We start from the raw sequence: 18,980 nt of genomic DNA, 5'->3' as shown, positions 1-18,980 counted from the left end.
TGCTTCCGTCTAACAAATAAGTCCCCATGTAGTCAAAATTCATTGAATTTGTTGATATTAACAAAAATTTAGTGAATTTTGACTAACAGGAAGATTTATTTATTAAATGAAAGCAAACCTTAAGCCCGCTAGATTTAATTTTTCAAACTACATGGGGGTCTATGTGTAATTACACCAAACCTCAGGGGAGGAGAGTGTAATTTTTCCTATTTTTAATGAACTATGATTCCAGACTAGTATTTTAAGTAGCTGTCGTGGCACATTGTCCCTGTGTATATATGAAAATATTTTTTAACACTCTAAAATGTATTATAAATAAGAATATAGAAATCAACACATCATATTTTTTTAAAAAATTAGGTACATTATTGACACAATAAAAAAATAATATTGTAGTGTCACAAATCCCCATTTATGTGTGAAAAATTATGTACTAAACACTGTAGCACGTTACTCACGCGTGCATATAACAAACAATCTTTCTTATTATAAAATATATTATAAATAAGAGTAGAATATATAAAATAATAATTATATTTACAAAAAAAACTAATTTATCAATTAATTTAAAATTTAAAAAGGTGAATAAGTTAATTATTTTATTAGCTGAAGGGCACAATTAACATTACAAAAAAAATAGTACAATAGTGTCATTAACCATCGTTTATAAGTATCAAAGACCTTTCGATTTTATATTAGTATAGATAAATGATCGTAATTTTTTTTAAGATATTACTCAACATCAAGAAATTTTATTTAGTATACTAAACGAGAAGGGGGGGGGGGGGAGCCCAAGTCCAATTTGTATAACCAAAGTCCAAAACCACATTGATCTGTATAATTTTGGACCCAAACAAAACTGCTTGGACATCATGCAAAATAAATCCAAACATATCACATAATTTGGATATACAAACCCTATGTTTGAATTTTAAATATTTAAATTAAAATACCTTTCGAGGATATAATTTTCCTTATCAACATAAATAGTACAAAATTTTTTGGGGTCATTACCTATATATATCCCCGTCGTAAGAAATAGACCAGCAACGACTGTATCTTGTAATTTATGGTTCGTCGTTTCGAAACTAGTCCTTGAATTTTTTATACAATAAAATTAAAATAAATAGAAAAGAAAGAAATAAAATCCGTAGGCAATTCAACGTGCAAGAGAAGTATGGAAGTACAGTAAAATTTTTATACATTAATAATATCATGATTTTGTAATTTAAAGAGATTTTAATTAATTGGTAAATGAATAATTTATTAATTTAAAGAGTTTTTTTTTATTCAAACAAATCTACATTATTTTTCATGAATTAAATATTTACATTGTACAGCTAAATTTAAATTTTAAGAAGAAGCAAACAACAATAAAATCATATTTTTTTAATTTGTTTGAGTTATATTTGTAATTTTATAGAATTATTAATTTATAATATTGAATGAGCCATAAATTTATATAAGGATATCCCAAAAAAATTATTATTTTATTAATTTATTAAAATTATTAATTTAGATCCTGACTCAAGTTAGGACAAAAATAAATTATTAATTTGTCGAATATTAATTTATAAAATTTCTGCATTACTAGGTATAAATTCAAGCCCTTAAGATAGGTGAACCAACATATGAACACTAATCTAACCTAATAAGGGGTAGCAAATGGGCGGATTGGGTTGGGTTCAATATGGGTTAGGTTTAAAATGGGTTTGAACCAACGAGTTAAAAATGGATTGGATTGCAAATAGGTCGAGTTGGGTCGATAACATTCATTTTTATATTTAATATTTATAAAATTAAAAATTTCAGATAATAATAATAATAAGATTACAATATTTTTAATACTACTTATAATATAATATAATACAATTAAATTTATATTACTCGTTATTTAAAGTAATCAAGTTACATTAAAGATTCATTTATTAAATATATTATGAAAAGCTTGTAAAGTATTATAAAAAATACTGCATTTTTCGATATAAATCATGATATGAGTAGTTGTGCAATCAATTTCTCTATAATTCTTTTTAAATTTAAATTGTGAATTTTTAATCACAATAATAATAGTACATTTTAGTTTATTATAAATCATTATTACATATTGATATTTGATTATGTTCATTTAAATTTATAATATAATTGCATGCTGCCAGTTTATTTAAAAAAAAAAAAGAATTTTAAATGATCACATATGAATTGCAAGTTTTGACTATTTAATAAAATCATTCACTTTCCTTTAATTTGTTTCTCATTAATTTAAAAAATATAATTTACTAAATAAATTTTGTTTCTCATAAAGTTGCAAAAAGTTATAAATGTAAAAGTAGTTAATAAGACATAGTATAATTAATCAGTTTTAATGAACCTAAGACCCATTACCCATCTATATACATCACCAATCCACTTAAAATCCATCACCAACCCATATAGAATCCGTTATCAACCCGTTTAAAATCTATCACCAACCCATATATGACCCATAATAAATTCATGATTATAACTTATATTAATATCTTTAATCAATTCTATTATATTACTAAAATTACTTTTTATAAACTAATAAAAAATTAAATATGAAAAATCCATTTAGGACCCGTTAGAACTCATAATCTATCTAAATTTATTTAAATAAAATTGTATTAAACCCATATTAGAAAATTTTAAACGCAACCCAACTCAATTCTACCCAAAATTAGATGGATTGGTCTGGAAATATGAGTTTCGACCCATATTGCCACCCCTAAACCTAATTAAGAGGAATCCAAATTTGAGAAAATAAAATGTAAATTATATAATTTAAGAGTTGCTCAAGCAGAAATTGATGATTAATTAGGTTTAATATATTATATAAAAATTGCTTTTCCAAGTCGTACGTATAATTAAAATAGGGTTAATATATTAATAATTAATCAAGGTATGATGATTAAGCTAAATAATAATAATAATAATTATTATTATTATATTGTTGACTAAAATAATGTAAAAATAATGAAAGCTCTAGCTTGATTTGTCTTTAAGGATGTGAACAAGTAGAAAAATAAACAAGTAATTACATACTTAAAATGTTATCAATTAATTAAGGAATGAACAATTTAAGGTAACATGCTGATTTCAGATAAGCAAGTTGACCTTACCAATATTTTACAAAGCGAGAAAATTGCAATTTTGGTCCTAAAATTATAGTTTAATTTGCAATATTAGTCTCACATTTTCTGAAATAGTCAATATTAGTCCCACACTTTAAGAAAATGTTGCAAAGTTAGTCCAATTGCAAAAAGAAAAAATTGCAATGTTTACTTTGTAATATTTGGGACTAATTTTGCAACGTTTTTCTAAAGTGTGAAACTAATTTTACGATACCTTTCTAAAATATGGGATTAATATTGCAACGTTTTTTTTAAGTATGAAACTAAGGTTGACTATTTCAGAAAATATAGAACTATTATTGCAAATTGCCCTATATTTTGGGTTCAAAATTGTAATTTTTTCTTTCTAAACCTAAGTCATGATTGCTCATTTCTCTTTTTGGTCCACAATGTCTGCAACATATTATACAAACTTAACCTCACTAATATAATTAAAAAATCACCAGATTTGCCAAGAAAATGTATATTTTTCTTTCTTTCTTTCTTTTTTATAAGAAAAAAGTTGAATGAGAGTTAGTTCTCTAACTCTCCTTTTTGCGACGGAAATTCTAATTCACATCGAATTTAATTAGATTTGAACTATTTTATGCTAAATACAGTGTACTTATTATTTAATTGATGTACAATTTAGAGAAAGTGATTAATCACATAACAAATATATCACACTTGTCATGTGATTGATTTGATTCAGCCCAACTTGATACGAATAAAAAATTTTCGTGCTTGAAACTCTTAGTCTTTCTTTCATTAGAATAAGATGTTATTATTGAACCACTTACTCGTCTTCAAGAAGACAAATATTTCACTGTTAGGGTACATTATATTGACATCCCCTGAGATTAGGCCAAAATGCACAAGCACTTCTTATTTCTTACAAAATTATAGATATACCTTTTGAAGTTATAGTTGTTATTACGACTATACTCTCTATTCAAATGCAAAACTTACACAAATACATTTTAAAAAATATTACACTAACACCTCTAAGGGGTATAGCTCATGTAATTTTATAAAACATTAGGAAGTATTTGTATAATTTGGTCTAAATTCAGGGACTGTCAATGTAATATACCTAGCTTTTTGTGGGAGTAAAATATAAAAAAATAGAAAAAGGTAAAAAGGAATGGAAAGATATGTTATGGTTGGCAAGAACTGATGGTCCAAACTCAATGGGAAAAGTGATTGGGAACTAAAAGAAACATAACATGATTCAGCTTTTTTGATCATCTCAAGAAACAGAATTCAGCACAAACATTTTAGTAAAAGCCAATTATGGAAACCTTTAATCAACAATATTATGTATTTTGGGAAATTAAAATTAAATAAATAAAAATACAAGAGAGAGTTATAACCATAGACCAATACTACATATTATAGAAAATACTAATTAACTATAGTCTATATATATTATATTAATATTCAATAATTTATCATAATCTATATTTCCTTCATCTTATTATTATTTTTCCATAAAATGGATATTTTTTTTTCTAGAAACTATCGTTTTATTTAAAACAATAATGCGATACCATTAATATTTTCTGGGGGTAATTAATATTTTAAGGATATCATTAGAAATTTTTTACTCGTATAAAATAAAATCAAGATTTTGTTTAAAGATCATACGCTAATGATATTAGTGAGAGATATTCAGCGTGTTAATACTTGAATATATGAATATACAGTCCAAATCTTCTATAATAAATGATATTATATTCTGTATTTTTATTTAATATACATGGGACACATGTATATAAAAGATATATTGTATGTATTATATATGTATTTAAAAATGATCTGATATGCAGATAAAATGCAAAAGACATTATTATTTTGTAACAAAAAATACGAATGGATCATTATCAGATTCATAAACTCGATCAAGATTGAAGCCCGTCTCAAACTAAATATACAGTGATATATATGTGTATATATACACGCACTTGATAATCAGTCAACAGCCCAAATGCATCGAAGGTGTACTTAAGGTAAGTCAAATGGGCAAAACGAATATATATATATATATATATATATATGTCGATCTCTTTCATTGGATCGTGAATTTTTCATGAATTATATATTAATTACACTATAAATATATTATATTTGTTATTTAATTAATTTTAATTCGAGCAAACCAAATCGGAATTAAAGTTTCCAAAATTGCAGAGGTTAAAGATTCCTGAAACTGATGGGGTGTCTGTCTAATTAGTCACAACTCCTCATTTGTCATCATATGTCCTTATTTAATTCTTCGGTTACTTCCCAACTTCTGCATCATAACTCCATCATCATCATCATCATCATCTCTCTCTCTTTCCTTATATATATATATATAAATATTGATAAGTTCATCATAATGATGATGTTGGAAGTTGAAGAAAAATGATGGATGATGACATGATATCTTCTATACAAACGTTGGATAGGTGACATAATGTTCTTGGTATGAAACTTGGAATAACATAAAATAATGGGATATCGGTAATTATTTTATAATAATCTCTCTTGATATATAATATAATTACAATATTCTCTTATTATTTGAAAATTATAAAATCTCTCAGATTTTAATGTCTATATAGCAACAAGCCCATTTTGATAGATTTTTATCCGACTTAATTTTATGATGAATATTGACCAAAATGCCTTTTTTTAATTATGAATTATAGTATTATATATTTTTTAGAATTTTATAAAATATTTTTACAAACATTCCCAATGAATTATATACTTTACCTATCCTTAATTTTATATATTTTTTTAAAAAAAACAAACACAGTAAAATAGTAATTTTTATCCAAATTAATGACTACATAGTTACTTTTTATTTAAAGAGGCTTTTATAATTTTTCAAACAAAAAAAAAAGTATTCGTAATTATGCAAAAAAAATTAGGAGAGATAACTGCAATTTTCCCTAAATATAATATGAAATAAAATGGTTATGATTTTTGTTTTCTTTTTATGATGGTTTAAACTCATTAATGCAATTAACCATAAAAACATTTTATTTTAAAAACATGGTGACATCGCAATATTCAACTTAATTATTATTCGAGAAGATATATAATCCAGTAAGACATTTTATTTTTTGTTATATTATTGTTCAAACTTTATATATGTATACATTAAATGTAATAAAATTATAAAAATATAAAAAAATAATTCAAAATTTTCTTTTTTTTTTTGTGGGTGGGGGGGGGGGGACCCTATAGGCTGTAGAGGTAGACAAGAAAATAGGAAAATGAAAGTAGAAAGTAAGGGAATATTTCCCAAAGTTAAAACATAAGTACATTTTAAAGAAGAAAAACAAAAGTAGGACAATATATATACAACAAGGGGTACCCTAAAGCAAGCTTAATAATAATAATAATAAAATATAAAACAAACACTTCACCTTTAATCTAAAATAGTCAATTTGAAGAGAGAGAGAGAGCAAGTCCCAATGGTTGACTAATTTTTTATGGTATTTGATTTATTATATCATTTAATATATTTAATTTTAAAAATTAATTTAATATATTAATAATTTAAATAAACGAGATAAAGAAAAGGTTTAAGGCAATTTACTTTCCTTTGATATTGCAAATGAGTAATTTACACCTTATAGAAAAATAATATTAATTTACCCCGCTGTATTTTTAAAATTGAAGCGAATCTAGGGAGGTAAATTGCTATATTTTTAAAAATACATGGAGGCAAATTATTAACTTTTTTCTTTATAGGGGATGATTTGCTTATTTATAATATCACAAAGAAATTGCTTGTATTTTTTCCGACAAAAAAAATAACAAATTACTATATAAACATATGCACACCCACAATTATGAGACTAAAGTCCACAATCTTCTTGTTGGGAAAAATCCACCAGTAATTTGAACCAAAAAAAAAAAGCTCTAATCAATTATTACAAAAAAACAGTTGGTTACGAAAACCCTTACACGTCAATATTACAAAATCAACAAATATATCTATAGATCTATGAATTACAATATATATATATATACACAGATCTATAAAAATAGTAATATAAAATAAAAACAGAAAAAGGGTTGGCTCAGTGAGCCAGATCCGAGGAGGAAAGCCCATAACCACTAAGGCCGGCAACCTAAAACACGCCAATAAGGCTCAATTACATAGATTCACTTAGGTTTCGACTTAGGAACTACAAAGAATCACTCAAAACCACTTAGGTTTTCACTCTCAACTTTACTAATTGAGTAAAACCTCATCAGCAACAAAAGAATCGAAAAAAAAAAAATAATGAAAATTACATGTGAATTATTATGAGTCTTTATAAATGATTTTATTAGATTCCAATAAATTTTGTTTATTGCAATGACATGCAAGTGTCATAGACAGACTATTAGTTACAGTTAGGACTAACGCTAATAAATCAATACAGATCTAATCTGCAATTAAATTATTGGCCCACTACTAATTTGGTGTGTATATATATTATTTAAATCAATTTTGAATTTCAAAAATTAAGTTAAAAAGAGGGAAAATTTGCATGGAAATATATATAAATGAATAGTAATACTTAATGTCACTTTCATAGTGGAGTTCATATGGAGTGAGATAATATAGGGCAGATGAGATGGCATACATAAGAGATAATCTAGGAACATTGTCAGAGTCTTCTCTTGTCATGAAAGTTTTTGCCTTTTTGCCTTTTTTTTTTTTATTTATTTCAAAGTAAAAATGTACATATATTTTCCTTCTTTTTCTTTTTTCTTTTTTTACTGATTCATACACTGATTTTTGGGGTCTTGATGTATTCTCAGCTGTAAAAATGTTGGAACACACACACACACACACGTTTTACATATATACATATATATATATTCAGACACAAAACAGAAAAGGAAAAAATATGAGGCATGAGTGTGTATGTGTGTGTGTATATAAAAACAAAGAGTTGATACCCGACTACAATTACTTCACCTCAGTTTCTTCTTCCTTCTCTGACACCCATCAACCTTTTCTCTTTCCTCTGTAAGTCTCTCTCTCTCTCTCTCTCTTCTTGTTTATATTGCAGATTATTTATTAAATAAATTATATATTTTTTTATTTTTTTTTTACTTTTGTATGATTTCAAGAATGCAATTTTCTTGTTTTGTTGTTGTGGGTCTTGAGAATCTGAGCTTATTTCATGCAAGAATATTGGAATAAAGATTGTTTTTTTTTTAATTTTTTTTGGTGTGTGTTCATGTGGGCTTTGACTACAAATGCTGTGTATGTGCTTATCTTGATGTGCATGTGTTGATTCAAGTGATCTGGGCCATGATCTTTTTTGCTTCTTGATCCTCATCAATGGTGAGATTTCAATCACTTTTGCCTGATGTTTATTCTTTGAATATTTCTGGGTTCAAAGATTTACATGCAACATGATGATTTAATGCTTGTAATGCTGCAGAAGGTTGGGTGTTTATGATTCATATGATGCATGTTGATTACCTCATTCTAATTGTGTATTTTGAAAAGTTGTTGAGTTAATGTTAATGAGAGTTGTTAATTGGCTACCAAACAACTGTGTGTGTGTGTGTGTTTTTCCCCAGAATTTTTTTAATTCCTTGTGATTGTGATCAAATCTAATTGTGAGATTAATGATCAATCGAGGAAATTCTCAATTCATTTGGCCTTTTCTTTTCATGATTATATGGAGCAGCGTGGTTTGTAGTCCAATGGCTCTTTATCGGCTCGAAAAGGATGGAAGAGAGCTGAGAATCCATGAAAATGCAGATGAACTTAGAAGCAACTTGGCCGAGTATATCGCGGACCTGTCGGAGGCTTCGATAAAAGAACGTGGTACATTTGCCGTTGCTTTGTCCGGTGGCTCACTCATTACCTTGATGGGGTATGTAATTAAGTTTGCTTTGTCTCTTATGTTTTCTGGTGATTTGCTGTTATCCTTAAACAATTTTGAGCTTCTTGCGGTGAGCAGAAAACTCTGTGAAGCGCCTTACATCAAAACCATTGATTGGGCCAAGTGGCACATATTTTGGGCGGATGAGCGGGTGGTCGCCAAAAGTCATGCTGATAGCAACTATAAGCTTGCAAAAGATGGTCTCTTTGCTAAGGTATCTTTCCAGTTTTTCTGGGGTGTTTCGTGGCCGTTGTCTGTTTCTGTGTCAGTTTCCGTTATTTGGATGACGTTCTGTTTGACCAACGCAGTCGAATTTCATGTTCTGTTTGTCTCAATCCAATCATTACCTTTCTAGCCTCAGTATTATCGGTGACAGTGGCACTACATTGGGTCGATCTTTACCTTCTGAGCTAACATGGGGACCGATGTTCTGTAGAGGACTTGCAATTGACATCATGTCGTGCTCTGTTTCAGCAGAAATCGCTTGCATGGTTTTGTTATCTGATACAGAATTTAATATATCTTTGTTGTCTTCATGTCATTAATTTGAACGGAAGCATGCGAATAACTAAAGATGGAAACTTCAATTATATCTCGATAACCATTTTAGTCGTTACAGTTAATGTGTCTGATATAGAAATCTACCAGTCAAGAGAGTTGCTTCTACTTATAGTAGTAACAATATTTAGGTTTATCTACTATTTATTTCACCGGAACTCCCTCTTGACAGCATTCAACTAACAACTTGTACGTGTCGTTAATGAGATTTTCATTAAAGGGTCGGTGAAAAGTGAGTGCAAATAACGCAGATGCCTTCCTCTCAACTCTCAAGGACTCTCACCACATTTTATGTATTACCATTTCTGAGCTTGAAATATCCGATACTTTTCCAATAAACCGAATGTGATTAACTGCTCGTTACTTGATGTCAAAATGTCACTTTAGTCGAAGACTTTTGTCCTGCTGACTGTTTCTTGTAGGTCAGCACAGTCTGATTTCTCAGTGATAGGTTTAACAGATGCATATGACTCAAGGATTTCATTATTGTTTTTAAAATTATCGTTTGTGCTATGTGAAAAGTGTATGATCTATTCTCTCTTAGTTCCTTCGTATCTCTCTATTCAGTCTTAGTTCCTTCATATCTTTCTATTGTCTCTTTCAACTAAATGCTTTATTTAATGCAGATTGATCATATGCTTGATTACTATTTCAGGTGCCTGTTATATACAGTCATGTGCACTCCATCAACGACACAGTGAGCGCTGAACGAGCTGCTGAGGACTATGAGTTTGTCATAAGGCAGCTCGTCAGGACTCGTGTGATCAACGTCTCTGAGATCAACGACTGTCCTAAGTTTGACCTTGTCCTCCTTGGAATGGGACCTGATGGGCACGTTGCATCTCTATTTCCCAATCACTCGGTGCTTAGTGAGAAACTGCAATGGGTGACTTTCATCACTGATTCACCCAAGCCCCCACCAGAGAGAATTACGTTTACGTTTCCAGTCATAAACTCCGCCTCCAATGTTGCTGTGGTCGTCACAGGTGGCGGCAAGGCCGAGGCTGCACACTTGGCAATCGATGATATTGGTCCTGACCGTCCAAAATTGCCTGCAAGAATGGTTCAGCCTACCCAAGGGAAGTTGGTATGGTTTCTGGATATTGCAGCTGCTTCCAAACTTGACAGCGCTAGTTTCTGGGAGTAGGATCGAGTTTGAGCGCTTCTGCGGAAGCCTAGTTTTGTATATGTAGCGTTGGAATATGGAAACTTTGGTACTTGGTATTCTCCTCTATGGTTGGAGCTCTTTGCTATCTTTTTGACTTAGTCTTACGAAGAAAGTAGCAAGAAGTTCAAAGGAAGAAAAATGTTATTTAGTTAAGCCAATCTTTTCAATTGTTCTTCCTCTCTGCGTATTAAATTGAATCTTCTATTGCATAATTTTGACAAATATAACCAAAGATCTTGAGATTGAAAGAAAGTAATCAAAAAGTTGAAGTAAATGTAGTAGGAGTTGTTGTTCTTACATCCATGAAAACCTGTCAGTGCAGTAGGCTCAATGCAGCTGTAGCATTAACTTGCACGTTTATGGTTCCTGTGCTATCACCATACCTTACCAGTATGTTTCATCTAAAGACTCGTGAATCAAACAATGCATCGCTAGTCCTAAAAAGAATAATATTGAAAAAGACGGCATAAAGTTCCACCCCGTCTGGGAGATGTAGTGCAGAATGGCATGCATGCAGCAGAATTTTTATCTCTGTCAGCTTGAAGGAACCAAGGTTCTGTACTCCCTTTCTGTTATTGATTTTATGCCATTAGGATCAGGAACTACATCTTCCATGCCTTCTTTGGCGGGGAAGCCAAGACTTCGTGCCTGTAGCCATTGGTCTATGACGCCGCAGCTAATGGCGTACTTGACCGTGCGTTCCAAGTAGCCTTTATCAGAGATGAGATGTGGTTGAAGAGTCAACATTCTCATTATGCCTGAACCAAGACCAAGGAAATCAATCAGCTCAGAGGACTGAATTGCCAGAGTATGGCAGAGAAATGGCTAAATATCAGAACTGAAACTACATTGAATAAGATGCATAACCATACCGCCTGAGAATTCCACACAGAAAAGAGTAAGTAATTGGGAAGAACAGAACAGTTCGAATTACAATGACGACAATTCACTTCAAACCATAATTTTATAAGAGTGAGCCCTTTAACACGAATGTCGTAGACAAAACATTCAGAAACAAATACAGATAGGTTAAGTAACGGGGCAAAGTTTGGTTTTAGTAGGAAAATTACGCAATGCTTCAATGAAAATGTTGGAAAAAATTGCTGGAACTAATGATAACATGAGAAACGTATCCAGATTCGCAATGGATGAAAAAGGGATTTACATAGAAGTTCTTAAGCCCCAAAATAATATATACTAATGAAAATTAAGCAATGCAACAAACAAAGTGCAGGATCATTTTTTTCCCTGCTACAGCGCTCCTTGCATCTCATGGCTTCTGAGGCAGAATAATAATGCATGCAGACCGGAATTCTATTGTCCAAGATATTTTGCAACATATTTATTTATCTATTTATTTTCACAACAGAGTTTAATGAATAATATGAAGTTCTTCTGAGACCAACGGATTCAAGAGACTGTTGAAAAGAAAAGAAAGTAAAAAACATCCACCAGCACCTGATTGGTGATTTTGTTGAACTTCTTATTGCAGCCTTATATGACGTTATCATGAAAGCGACAAACTGGACGCTATCTACAAAATTTGTCTTGGCACAACTTTTCACACAAAGAAGAACCTGAAGTATGACGTCTTCTAATGGTAACCAACAGTTAAGGAATCTTGTCAATCTTGACATTAATCACTTTATGCTTGAATTGGCAATATTTATCACTAGATTATCATACCGTACGGCAAAGGCATGTTTCTGGAAGTTTGTGAAAATGTAAATTTACTTAACGATTGACTGTTCCAGCAGTAACAAACATGGAATGTACCATAGCAAAGATTGGATGACTCCACTCAAAGTCTAAGTATCCGTTTGGCATGCTTTACCTGCTACAATACCATCTCCAGATGCAGACATGTCGGAAGTATAAGGAGTAAGGGCTGCGTCCTCCATTCCATGTACAGCACCATTATGCTCCTTAGTGTAGTAATGTATCTTTGAAGTTCCATTAGTCACAAACAAAACCTTGAGATCATCATGCCAGAGCTGAGAAACAACTTCTGGTGCATAGTGGGTGAACTTAGATCTATCATTATCTCTGGTATCAAAATTTTCCGATGGTGTTATCCCACAAAGAAATTCCAGCTCTTGCTTGGTGACCTCAATAATATCAGATAGATTCCATGCTTTCTGTATGAACATCTTGGTTTCTTCACTAGATTGCCAAAGTGGCAATGGAAGATTGAGATCGTAAAAGACAACATTTCCTAGCCTTTTGGCAATCTTGACAGCTTGTAATGTGGTCGACCTCATATTCCTGTCCAGGAGGCTGAAAGTGTTGAAGTAAAACATTTTTGCCTGAATCGTTAATTGCTTGTCAGTACACATATAATCTTTGACATCAAGCATGTACCGGAACATATGATGAACACAGAAAGTGAGAGAAAGAGAATTTGGAAGTATCGCCTAGTTTCACTTTTAATATGCACTGAAAAGGTTATACATATGCATAACACATCATAAACAAACACAAAGAGTTGCCTCAAGATCCATCCCCCTCCCCCCACCCCCAACCCATCTACAAGCCCAAAACAGTACATTACACGAAAAGGAGACAATGAAAGGATTGTGAGTCTATCACGAATTAAAACAAAGATATCTTACCTCTTTCAACACATCAATATTGATCTCAGACTTCGAAAAACAATCCTCTGCGCATGGTTTGACACTAGTCATCCTGAAGCGACCTCTCTTACCAATTTTCATCTGTGATACAGCTGTAGCCTTCTTATTATCAATCCGTACTGATCTTGTTTGGACATTGTTGATGTTTAAAAAATAAAGTAGCGACTGACCGAATGCATCATCCCCAAGCTTCCCCATGAAGGCAACTTTTCCTCCCAAACTTGCAAGAGCCACTGCAACATTACTTGAACATCCTCCAGATGCCCTAACAAATTTCTCAGGCTCCCACAGAGCCTCTTTTTTCCGATCATGGATTTCATAGTCAATAAGTCTGTTAGCTTGTCTTCCAGCGGGCACAAAAGCATGTTGGGCTGCACCAAAACAACAAACCAGTGGTGGCCATCCATAAGTAAAGCTTATATCCTCTCCATCATCTATGTCAAACTCCAATTCTTGTTCACTGTCTTCATCCATGGTTAGAGCAAATGTATCCCCCTCAACATCACTAAATTCTGTCTCACTGCCTTGACTATCCATACTGTCAGCCTTCTTCTTTCGTCTTCTTTGCCTTGTCACTTTTTCAGCTGCTTCTCCTTCCACAGTCTCCAATTCTGATGGAGCTGCACGTAATCAAATTGGAACTTCACAATTCAAAATTCTGTATGCAATGGACAAACTTACCAATTTTGAAGAAATTTCCACTAAATTTACACGGTCTAGCGGAGATTGACCTTTCTTACGAGTTCTGGTTTGGGTTTTCCTGGAATTCTCCTCTGAGCCTGAAGTCATTAGAATTTCCTCATCTCTGGCATTCCCATTGGCTGCAGGATTTTCATCTGGAATCTCCATCACTTTTTTCCTGGTTCTTGCAGAAGCTCGTTTACTTGTTCTACGAATCTTTTTCTCTGTACTCCCTGGTTCTCCATTCAGTACCTCCTGAGCTAACGAGTCAGTCAGTTTGTCTCTGGAGACAGCCATAACTACTTTTCTATTTACTCTACAATCTTGAATTTGTACTAGGTTCATATAAGGGAAAGGATTTCCATTCAGGTGCCACCTGCATATCCTGCACAAGCAAAAAGTGATAGAACTCTCAATACTCTTACATCACCCCAAATCTCCAACCATCTATTTCATAATACAAGCACTCCTATGGAATTCCGTATTCTGCAAAACATAAAAACTATCTTTATTTGTTAATCTCTTCTAAATTATGAAGCTCTGCCTTGCTTTCATTTTCAACACAAAAATTCAAGAGTATAGACATAAACAGACGCAAAAACAAGAATTTAACAACAAAAAACAAGGCCAAGATTCCGATGAGCCAATCCTTCTCTTGTTATATGCTTTTTGGTTTTGTGTCATATAAAATCCAGAACTAAAGCATAGCCATGAAGCTAAGATGATTTCCTGGTGTAAATATCTTTGTAAAGGGAAAAAGGTGAAGAAAGAGAACCTGGGCACTAGTGAAAACTGTGTGAAAGACAATGAAGCCATTGTATGGATTTCTCAAAACCCAAAAACTCCAGCAATGGGTTTTAGGGAACAGACTAAAGTACTGAAGAACTAGATAATTTTGATTTTTCTCATCTGGGGTTTTAATATTTTAGCAGCTGACATTTGATAATATTCAGAATGACTGTTATGTCCTTCCTTATCCCCAAATTCCACAATCTGCCCCTAGGTTTCAAATTTGCAGTTTTTTACCCACACTGCACTCCCATTGAAAAGCTCCTCTTGACTGTTATAAATATCCTAAATCTTTTTCTGTAGGGAAATTATTTGAACATAACTCTCTCTTGGTTTTTCACTTGTTTTCTTGGGATCCAGATGGTATGTTTCTTATACATACGAACTAAAAGAATTGATTTTGGTTAGTGGATATGCTTTTTCTGCTCTGTGTGATTATGGAGCTCAATTAATGTGCATAATTTCAGGTGGGATTGCAGGATTATCGAGAATAGAACATTGGGTCTTGGTGAAAAAACCATTCTTGAGATGAATATTATCAAACAGCTCCGACCCATCAAACAGGGGGCTAGAGCTGCTAAGAATTCATTTAAAGGTGATTTCTTTACTCGTTTTATTGAACATTTACCGATTAAGGTTCAAAACCTTTCATCCTCATGGGGTCCATCGCGTAAGTGGTGCATGGGTTCTGCTTGTTTCTGGTCAAATGTCTCAATTGTAGATCAGCTTACTGCACAATTATCCGCGCGTGTGTGTGTATATGCGTGAAGTTGTAGCACAATTCTCCTATCTTTGTTAAACGTGATGTAAATAGTGTTTACCTGTAGGGGCTCTGTGATATGGGGTTATGATTGCTAAATGGATTGATCGTTGATTTTAAAGGGAATTTGGTTTTCTTCAAGGAAATTGGTGATGCAGAAAGGCATAGTAGGCGAACTTGAATCAGGCTGTCTTATGTGCTGCAGTAGTTCTGTTATGCTCTAGAAAGTTTGATTCTCTATTTACTAAACATTGGTGATGGCTGTGGAGTGGTTTATTTGAATTGTTGGCAATTGGGACATTATTGGTATAGTGTTTAATATCTTGCTCTGGTTTTGATCTTCTCGTAGCAGCACACGGGTGTCTTTTCCATTTTTATCATGATAGTTCAGTGGAAGTTAACAGTGAAGAGCAGGAAGTGGTAATTGCTCTGGGAAGTAATGTGGGGGATAGACTTCATAATTTTGAAGATGCCTTGGAACGGATGAAGAAATCAGGCATCCAGATCAAAAGGCATGGTTGCTTATATGAGACCGAACCTGCTTATGTAACTGATCAACCTCACTTTCTTAACTCCGCTGTTAGAGGAATTACAAAACTCGAGCCACATAAATTGTTAGGAGTTCTGAAGGAAATTGAGAGGGACATGGGTCGTACTGCTGGCATTAGGTATGGTCCTAGGCCAATTGATTTGGATATTTTGTTCTATGGGAGCCAAACGGTTAATACTGATACTCTTACCATACCGCATGAAAGAATTTGGGAGAGACCTTTTGTAATGGGCCCATTGGTCGATCTACTGGGATTTGATGCAGATAATGATACAATTAAATCTTGGCATCAACTTTCAAGACATTCCGGTGGACTTTTTGAGGCATGGGAGAAACTGGGTGGTGAGTCGCTTATCGGGAAGGATGGGATGAAAAGAGTATTGCCTGTCGCGAATCAGTTGTGGAACTGGTCAACAAAAACATCTATCATGGGTATTCTTAATGTGACTCCTGATAGTTTTAGTGATGGCGGGAAGTTCTTATCTGTTGAGTCAGCTGTTTCTCACGTCCGATCCATGCTGACAGAAGGCGCAGATATCATTGATTTAGGTGCACAATCGACCCGACCAATGGCATCTAAGCTCTCTCCTGAACAAGAATTGGATAGACTAATCCCAGTGTTGGAAGCTGTCACAAATATGCCTGAGATGGAAGGAAAGCTAATATCTGTGGATACTTTTTATTCACAGGTTGCCTTAGAAGCCATCAACAAGGGGGCTCATCTAGTAAATGATGTATCGGCTGGACAGTTAGACTCAGACATGCATAATGTGGTTGTGGCCCTTAAAGTTCCCTATATCGCAATGCACATGAGAGGCGATCCATCTACAATGCAGAATCATGAGAACCTGGCGTACAACAATGTTTGTGTAGATGTTGCATCCGAGCTATACATGCATGTTAGAGATGCTGAGTTATCTGGTATCCCTGCTTGGAGGATAATTATAGATCCTGGGATTGGATTCTCTAAGAATACGGAACAAAATCTGGACATTCTTATGGGATTACCAGCCATTCAGTCTGAAATTGCTAGGAAGAGCGTGGCTGTATCTCATGCTCCACTACTGATAGGACCTTCCAGAAAGAGATTCTTGCGGGAAATTTGTGGTCAGCCGACTGCAGCTCAAAGAGATCCAGCGACCATTGCTGCTATCACTGCTGGGGTTATGGGCGGCGCAAATATTGTGCGAGTACATAATGTTAGAGATAATCGAGATGCTGTCAAGCTCTGTGATGCCATGCTGCAAAGGAGAAGAAGAAACAGTGTTTGATGGAATCATATCATCCACTGCATCTATTTGCTTCTTGAATTTGTTGTGTGCCTCCACAAGTAAAGATTGAGATGCTGCCAAGTGCAAGACCAATTCAAACAACACCCTATTGAGATTTATGTAAAATCTGCATCAATCGAAAGGGGAAACTTTTCATTTTTGATTTTATGGAAACCAAAATAGATTGTACTTTCGAAAATATTTAGTTTCCTTTGAAATACTTCCTTTTTTCTTAAGTTTCCTACCAAATTTCTGAGTTCCATAGGACAACTTTTATTTTTCCTAACTTTTTAGCGAAAGATTTATTTCGTACTTTAAGCTACAAATATATAGATTCTTGTGTCACTTATAGCTATTTCATTTAATAATAACTAATCTAATATTACGCTAAGTTAGTCATATTGTATACATATATGTAATGTAATAAACATATTTTATACCACAAGGCTAAAAGAATAAATACCATATTATTGTTTCGTTTTAATAGCAATTACATCAAATAATAACTTCAAATATATAGTTACACTGCACTAAAGTAAAGGGATAATTGCGTAAAACCCCTTTGTACTTCAGAAATTCGGCTAAAAACTCATCGTATTAAAGGTATACGCAAAAAATTCCGTCATTGTACTTAACAACGTCAATTTTTTTTAATGATTTGCCCATTATGCCCTTGTGTTAGTAGCCATTGATTTTTCATAGCTAAAAATAAACGGCTTAGATCTTAAGTATTTATAAAATATATTTTTACCCCAATTATACATATACACAATTATATGTAAAATTAAATATTATAATATATAACATATACAAATAATCAATATAATATATATTATATATGTATGTATGTATATATTTGGCGTCGTCGGCCGTCGCCCCAAATTTGGGAGGGCGACATCGCTTGTCGCCACCTAGATCTGATGTCCTCCCAAATTTGGGCGACTACACCACGATCCGACGCTTAGTCCACCCAAATATCACGGAGAGACGGGCGGTGGAGGGTGGGAGGCGGAGGCTGGGGGTGGAGGCTGGGAGGCGTAAGCGGGGACAATGGGGTGGCTAATGATTGGGGGGTGAGCGGTGGGGGGACGATCCCTTTTTTTCTTTTTTCTTTATTTATTTTTTTTGTTGATTTATCAATTTGTTGTATTTTTTATTTTGTAAATTTAAATTTAATGAATTAGTTTAATCATGTACTTTTTATGTTTAAAAATATTATATTAAAACTTTAAATTTATTTATTGTAATTTATATATTTAATATAATTTTAATATATATCCAACATAAAAATTAAATGAACTAATAATATTTTAGAACTAAAATCATGTATTTTGATATTAAAAACTTACAAATAATATTAAATAATCTTAAAAATTTAATATTTTTGTATGTAAAATATTTTAATTTGATGTAATAACATTATCTACATATAAAAAATGATGAATACTACTTTTTTTATATTTATCATATTTTTACAACAAAATATGAAAAATATAAAGAATAATTAAACAATATTGATAGGGGCAATTTTGTTTATTCGAAAAGGAA

The 18,980-nt window shown here is 32.5% G+C and overlaps 3 protein-coding genes across 7 annotated transcripts; 2 read left to right on the top strand and 1 right to left on the bottom strand.

Annotated features, from left to right (window-relative positions):
• Positions 1–7,994: 7,994 nt before the first annotated feature.
• LOC105160118 (putative 6-phosphogluconolactonase 2) lies at positions 7,995–10,901 on the top strand. Of its 2 annotated transcripts, none has more exons than XM_011077382.3 (4): positions 7,995–8,151; positions 8,825–9,013; positions 9,101–9,236; positions 10,236–10,901. In XM_011077382.3, exons 1-4 carry the CDS (start codon positions 8,030–8,032, stop codon positions 10,725–10,727), a joined length of 939 nt encoding a protein of 312 aa, XP_011075684.2. In that variant the 5' UTR covers positions 7,995–8,029; the 3' UTR covers positions 10,728–10,901. The 2 variants fall into 2 exon arrangements, with proteins under 2 accessions (XP_011075684.2, XP_088735762.1); XM_088879636.1 differs by lacking the exon at positions 7,995–8,151 and adding an exon at positions 8,301–8,472.
• An 89-nt stretch (positions 10,902–10,990) lies between these two features.
• Positions 10,991–14,992, bottom strand: FLN2 (fructokinase-like protein). The gene is made up of 5 exons (XM_011077381.3): positions 14,838–14,992; positions 14,113–14,447; positions 13,361–14,001; positions 12,583–13,054; positions 10,991–11,506 (listed from the first exon to the last, which is right to left on the bottom strand). The coding sequence occupies exons 1-5, from the start codon at positions 14,876–14,878 to the stop codon at positions 11,283–11,285; spliced, it is 1,713 nt and encodes a 570-aa protein (XP_011075683.1). The 5' UTR covers positions 14,879–14,992; the 3' UTR covers positions 10,991–11,282.
• Positions 14,993–15,072: 80 nt separating this feature from the next.
• LOC105160116 (Dihydropterin pyrophosphokinase / Dihydropteroate synthase) lies at positions 15,073–17,656 on the top strand. Of its 4 annotated transcripts, none has more exons than XM_011077380.3 (3): positions 15,073–15,214; positions 15,319–15,446; positions 15,961–17,656. In XM_011077380.3, exons 2-3 carry the CDS (start codon positions 15,380–15,382, stop codon positions 17,430–17,432), a joined length of 1,539 nt encoding a protein of 512 aa, XP_011075682.2. In that variant the 5' UTR covers positions 15,073–15,214; positions 15,319–15,379; the 3' UTR covers positions 17,433–17,656. The 4 variants fall into 4 exon arrangements, with proteins under 4 accessions (XP_011075682.2, XP_011075681.2, XP_088735761.1 ...); XM_011077379.3 differs by having other exon boundaries at positions 15,074–15,214; positions 15,964–17,656; XM_088879635.1 differs by lacking the exon at positions 15,073–15,214 and having other exon boundaries at positions 15,318–15,446; positions 15,666–17,656.
• The last annotated feature ends 1,324 nt before the right edge of the window (positions 17,657–18,980 follow it).

Source organism: Sesamum indicum, linkage group LG4 (genome assembly GCF_026168435.1).
Source record: "Sesamum indicum cultivar Baizhima isolate 11 linkage group LG4, ASM2616843v1, whole genome shotgun sequence".
NCBI lineage: Eukaryota > Viridiplantae > Streptophyta > Magnoliopsida > Lamiales > Pedaliaceae > Sesamum > Sesamum indicum.
Note: the sequence above shows the minus strand (reverse complement) of the source record. Positions and strands in the feature narration are given on the sequence as shown.

Excerpts from the sequence above, each read along its gene's own strand:
- LOC105160118 (XM_011077382.3), top strand. The coding sequence starts at position 8,030 with ATGAGGCATGAGTGTGTATGTGTGTGTGTATATAAAAACAAAGAGTTG. Across the intron at positions 9,014-9,100 it reads TCACTCATTACCTTGATGGG|AAAACTCTGTGAAGCGCCTT; the intron begins GTATGTAATTAA and ends TGCGGTGAGCAG. Across the intron at positions 9,237-10,235 it reads AAGATGGTCTCTTTGCTAAG|GTGCCTGTTATATACAGTCA; the intron begins GTATCTTTCCAG and ends TTACTATTTCAG.
- FLN2 (XM_011077381.3), bottom strand. The coding sequence starts at position 14,878 with ATGGCTTCATTGTCTTTCACACAGTTTTCACTAGTGCCCAG. Across the intron at positions 13,055-13,360 it reads ATATTGATGTGTTGAAAGAG|GCAAAAATGTTTTACTTCAA; the intron begins GTAAGATATCTT and ends TTAACGATTCAG. Across the intron at positions 11,507-12,582 it reads TGGAGATGGTATTGTAGCAG|GCATAATGAGAATGTTGACT; the intron begins GTAAAGCATGCC and ends GTCTTGGTTCAG.
- LOC105160116 (XM_011077380.3), top strand. The coding sequence starts at position 15,380 with ATGAATATTATCAAACAGCTCCGACCCATCAAACAGGGGGCTAGAGCT. Across the intron at positions 15,447-15,960 it reads TGCTAAGAATTCATTTAAAG|CAGCACACGGGTGTCTTTTC; the intron begins GTGATTTCTTTA and ends ATCTTCTCGTAG.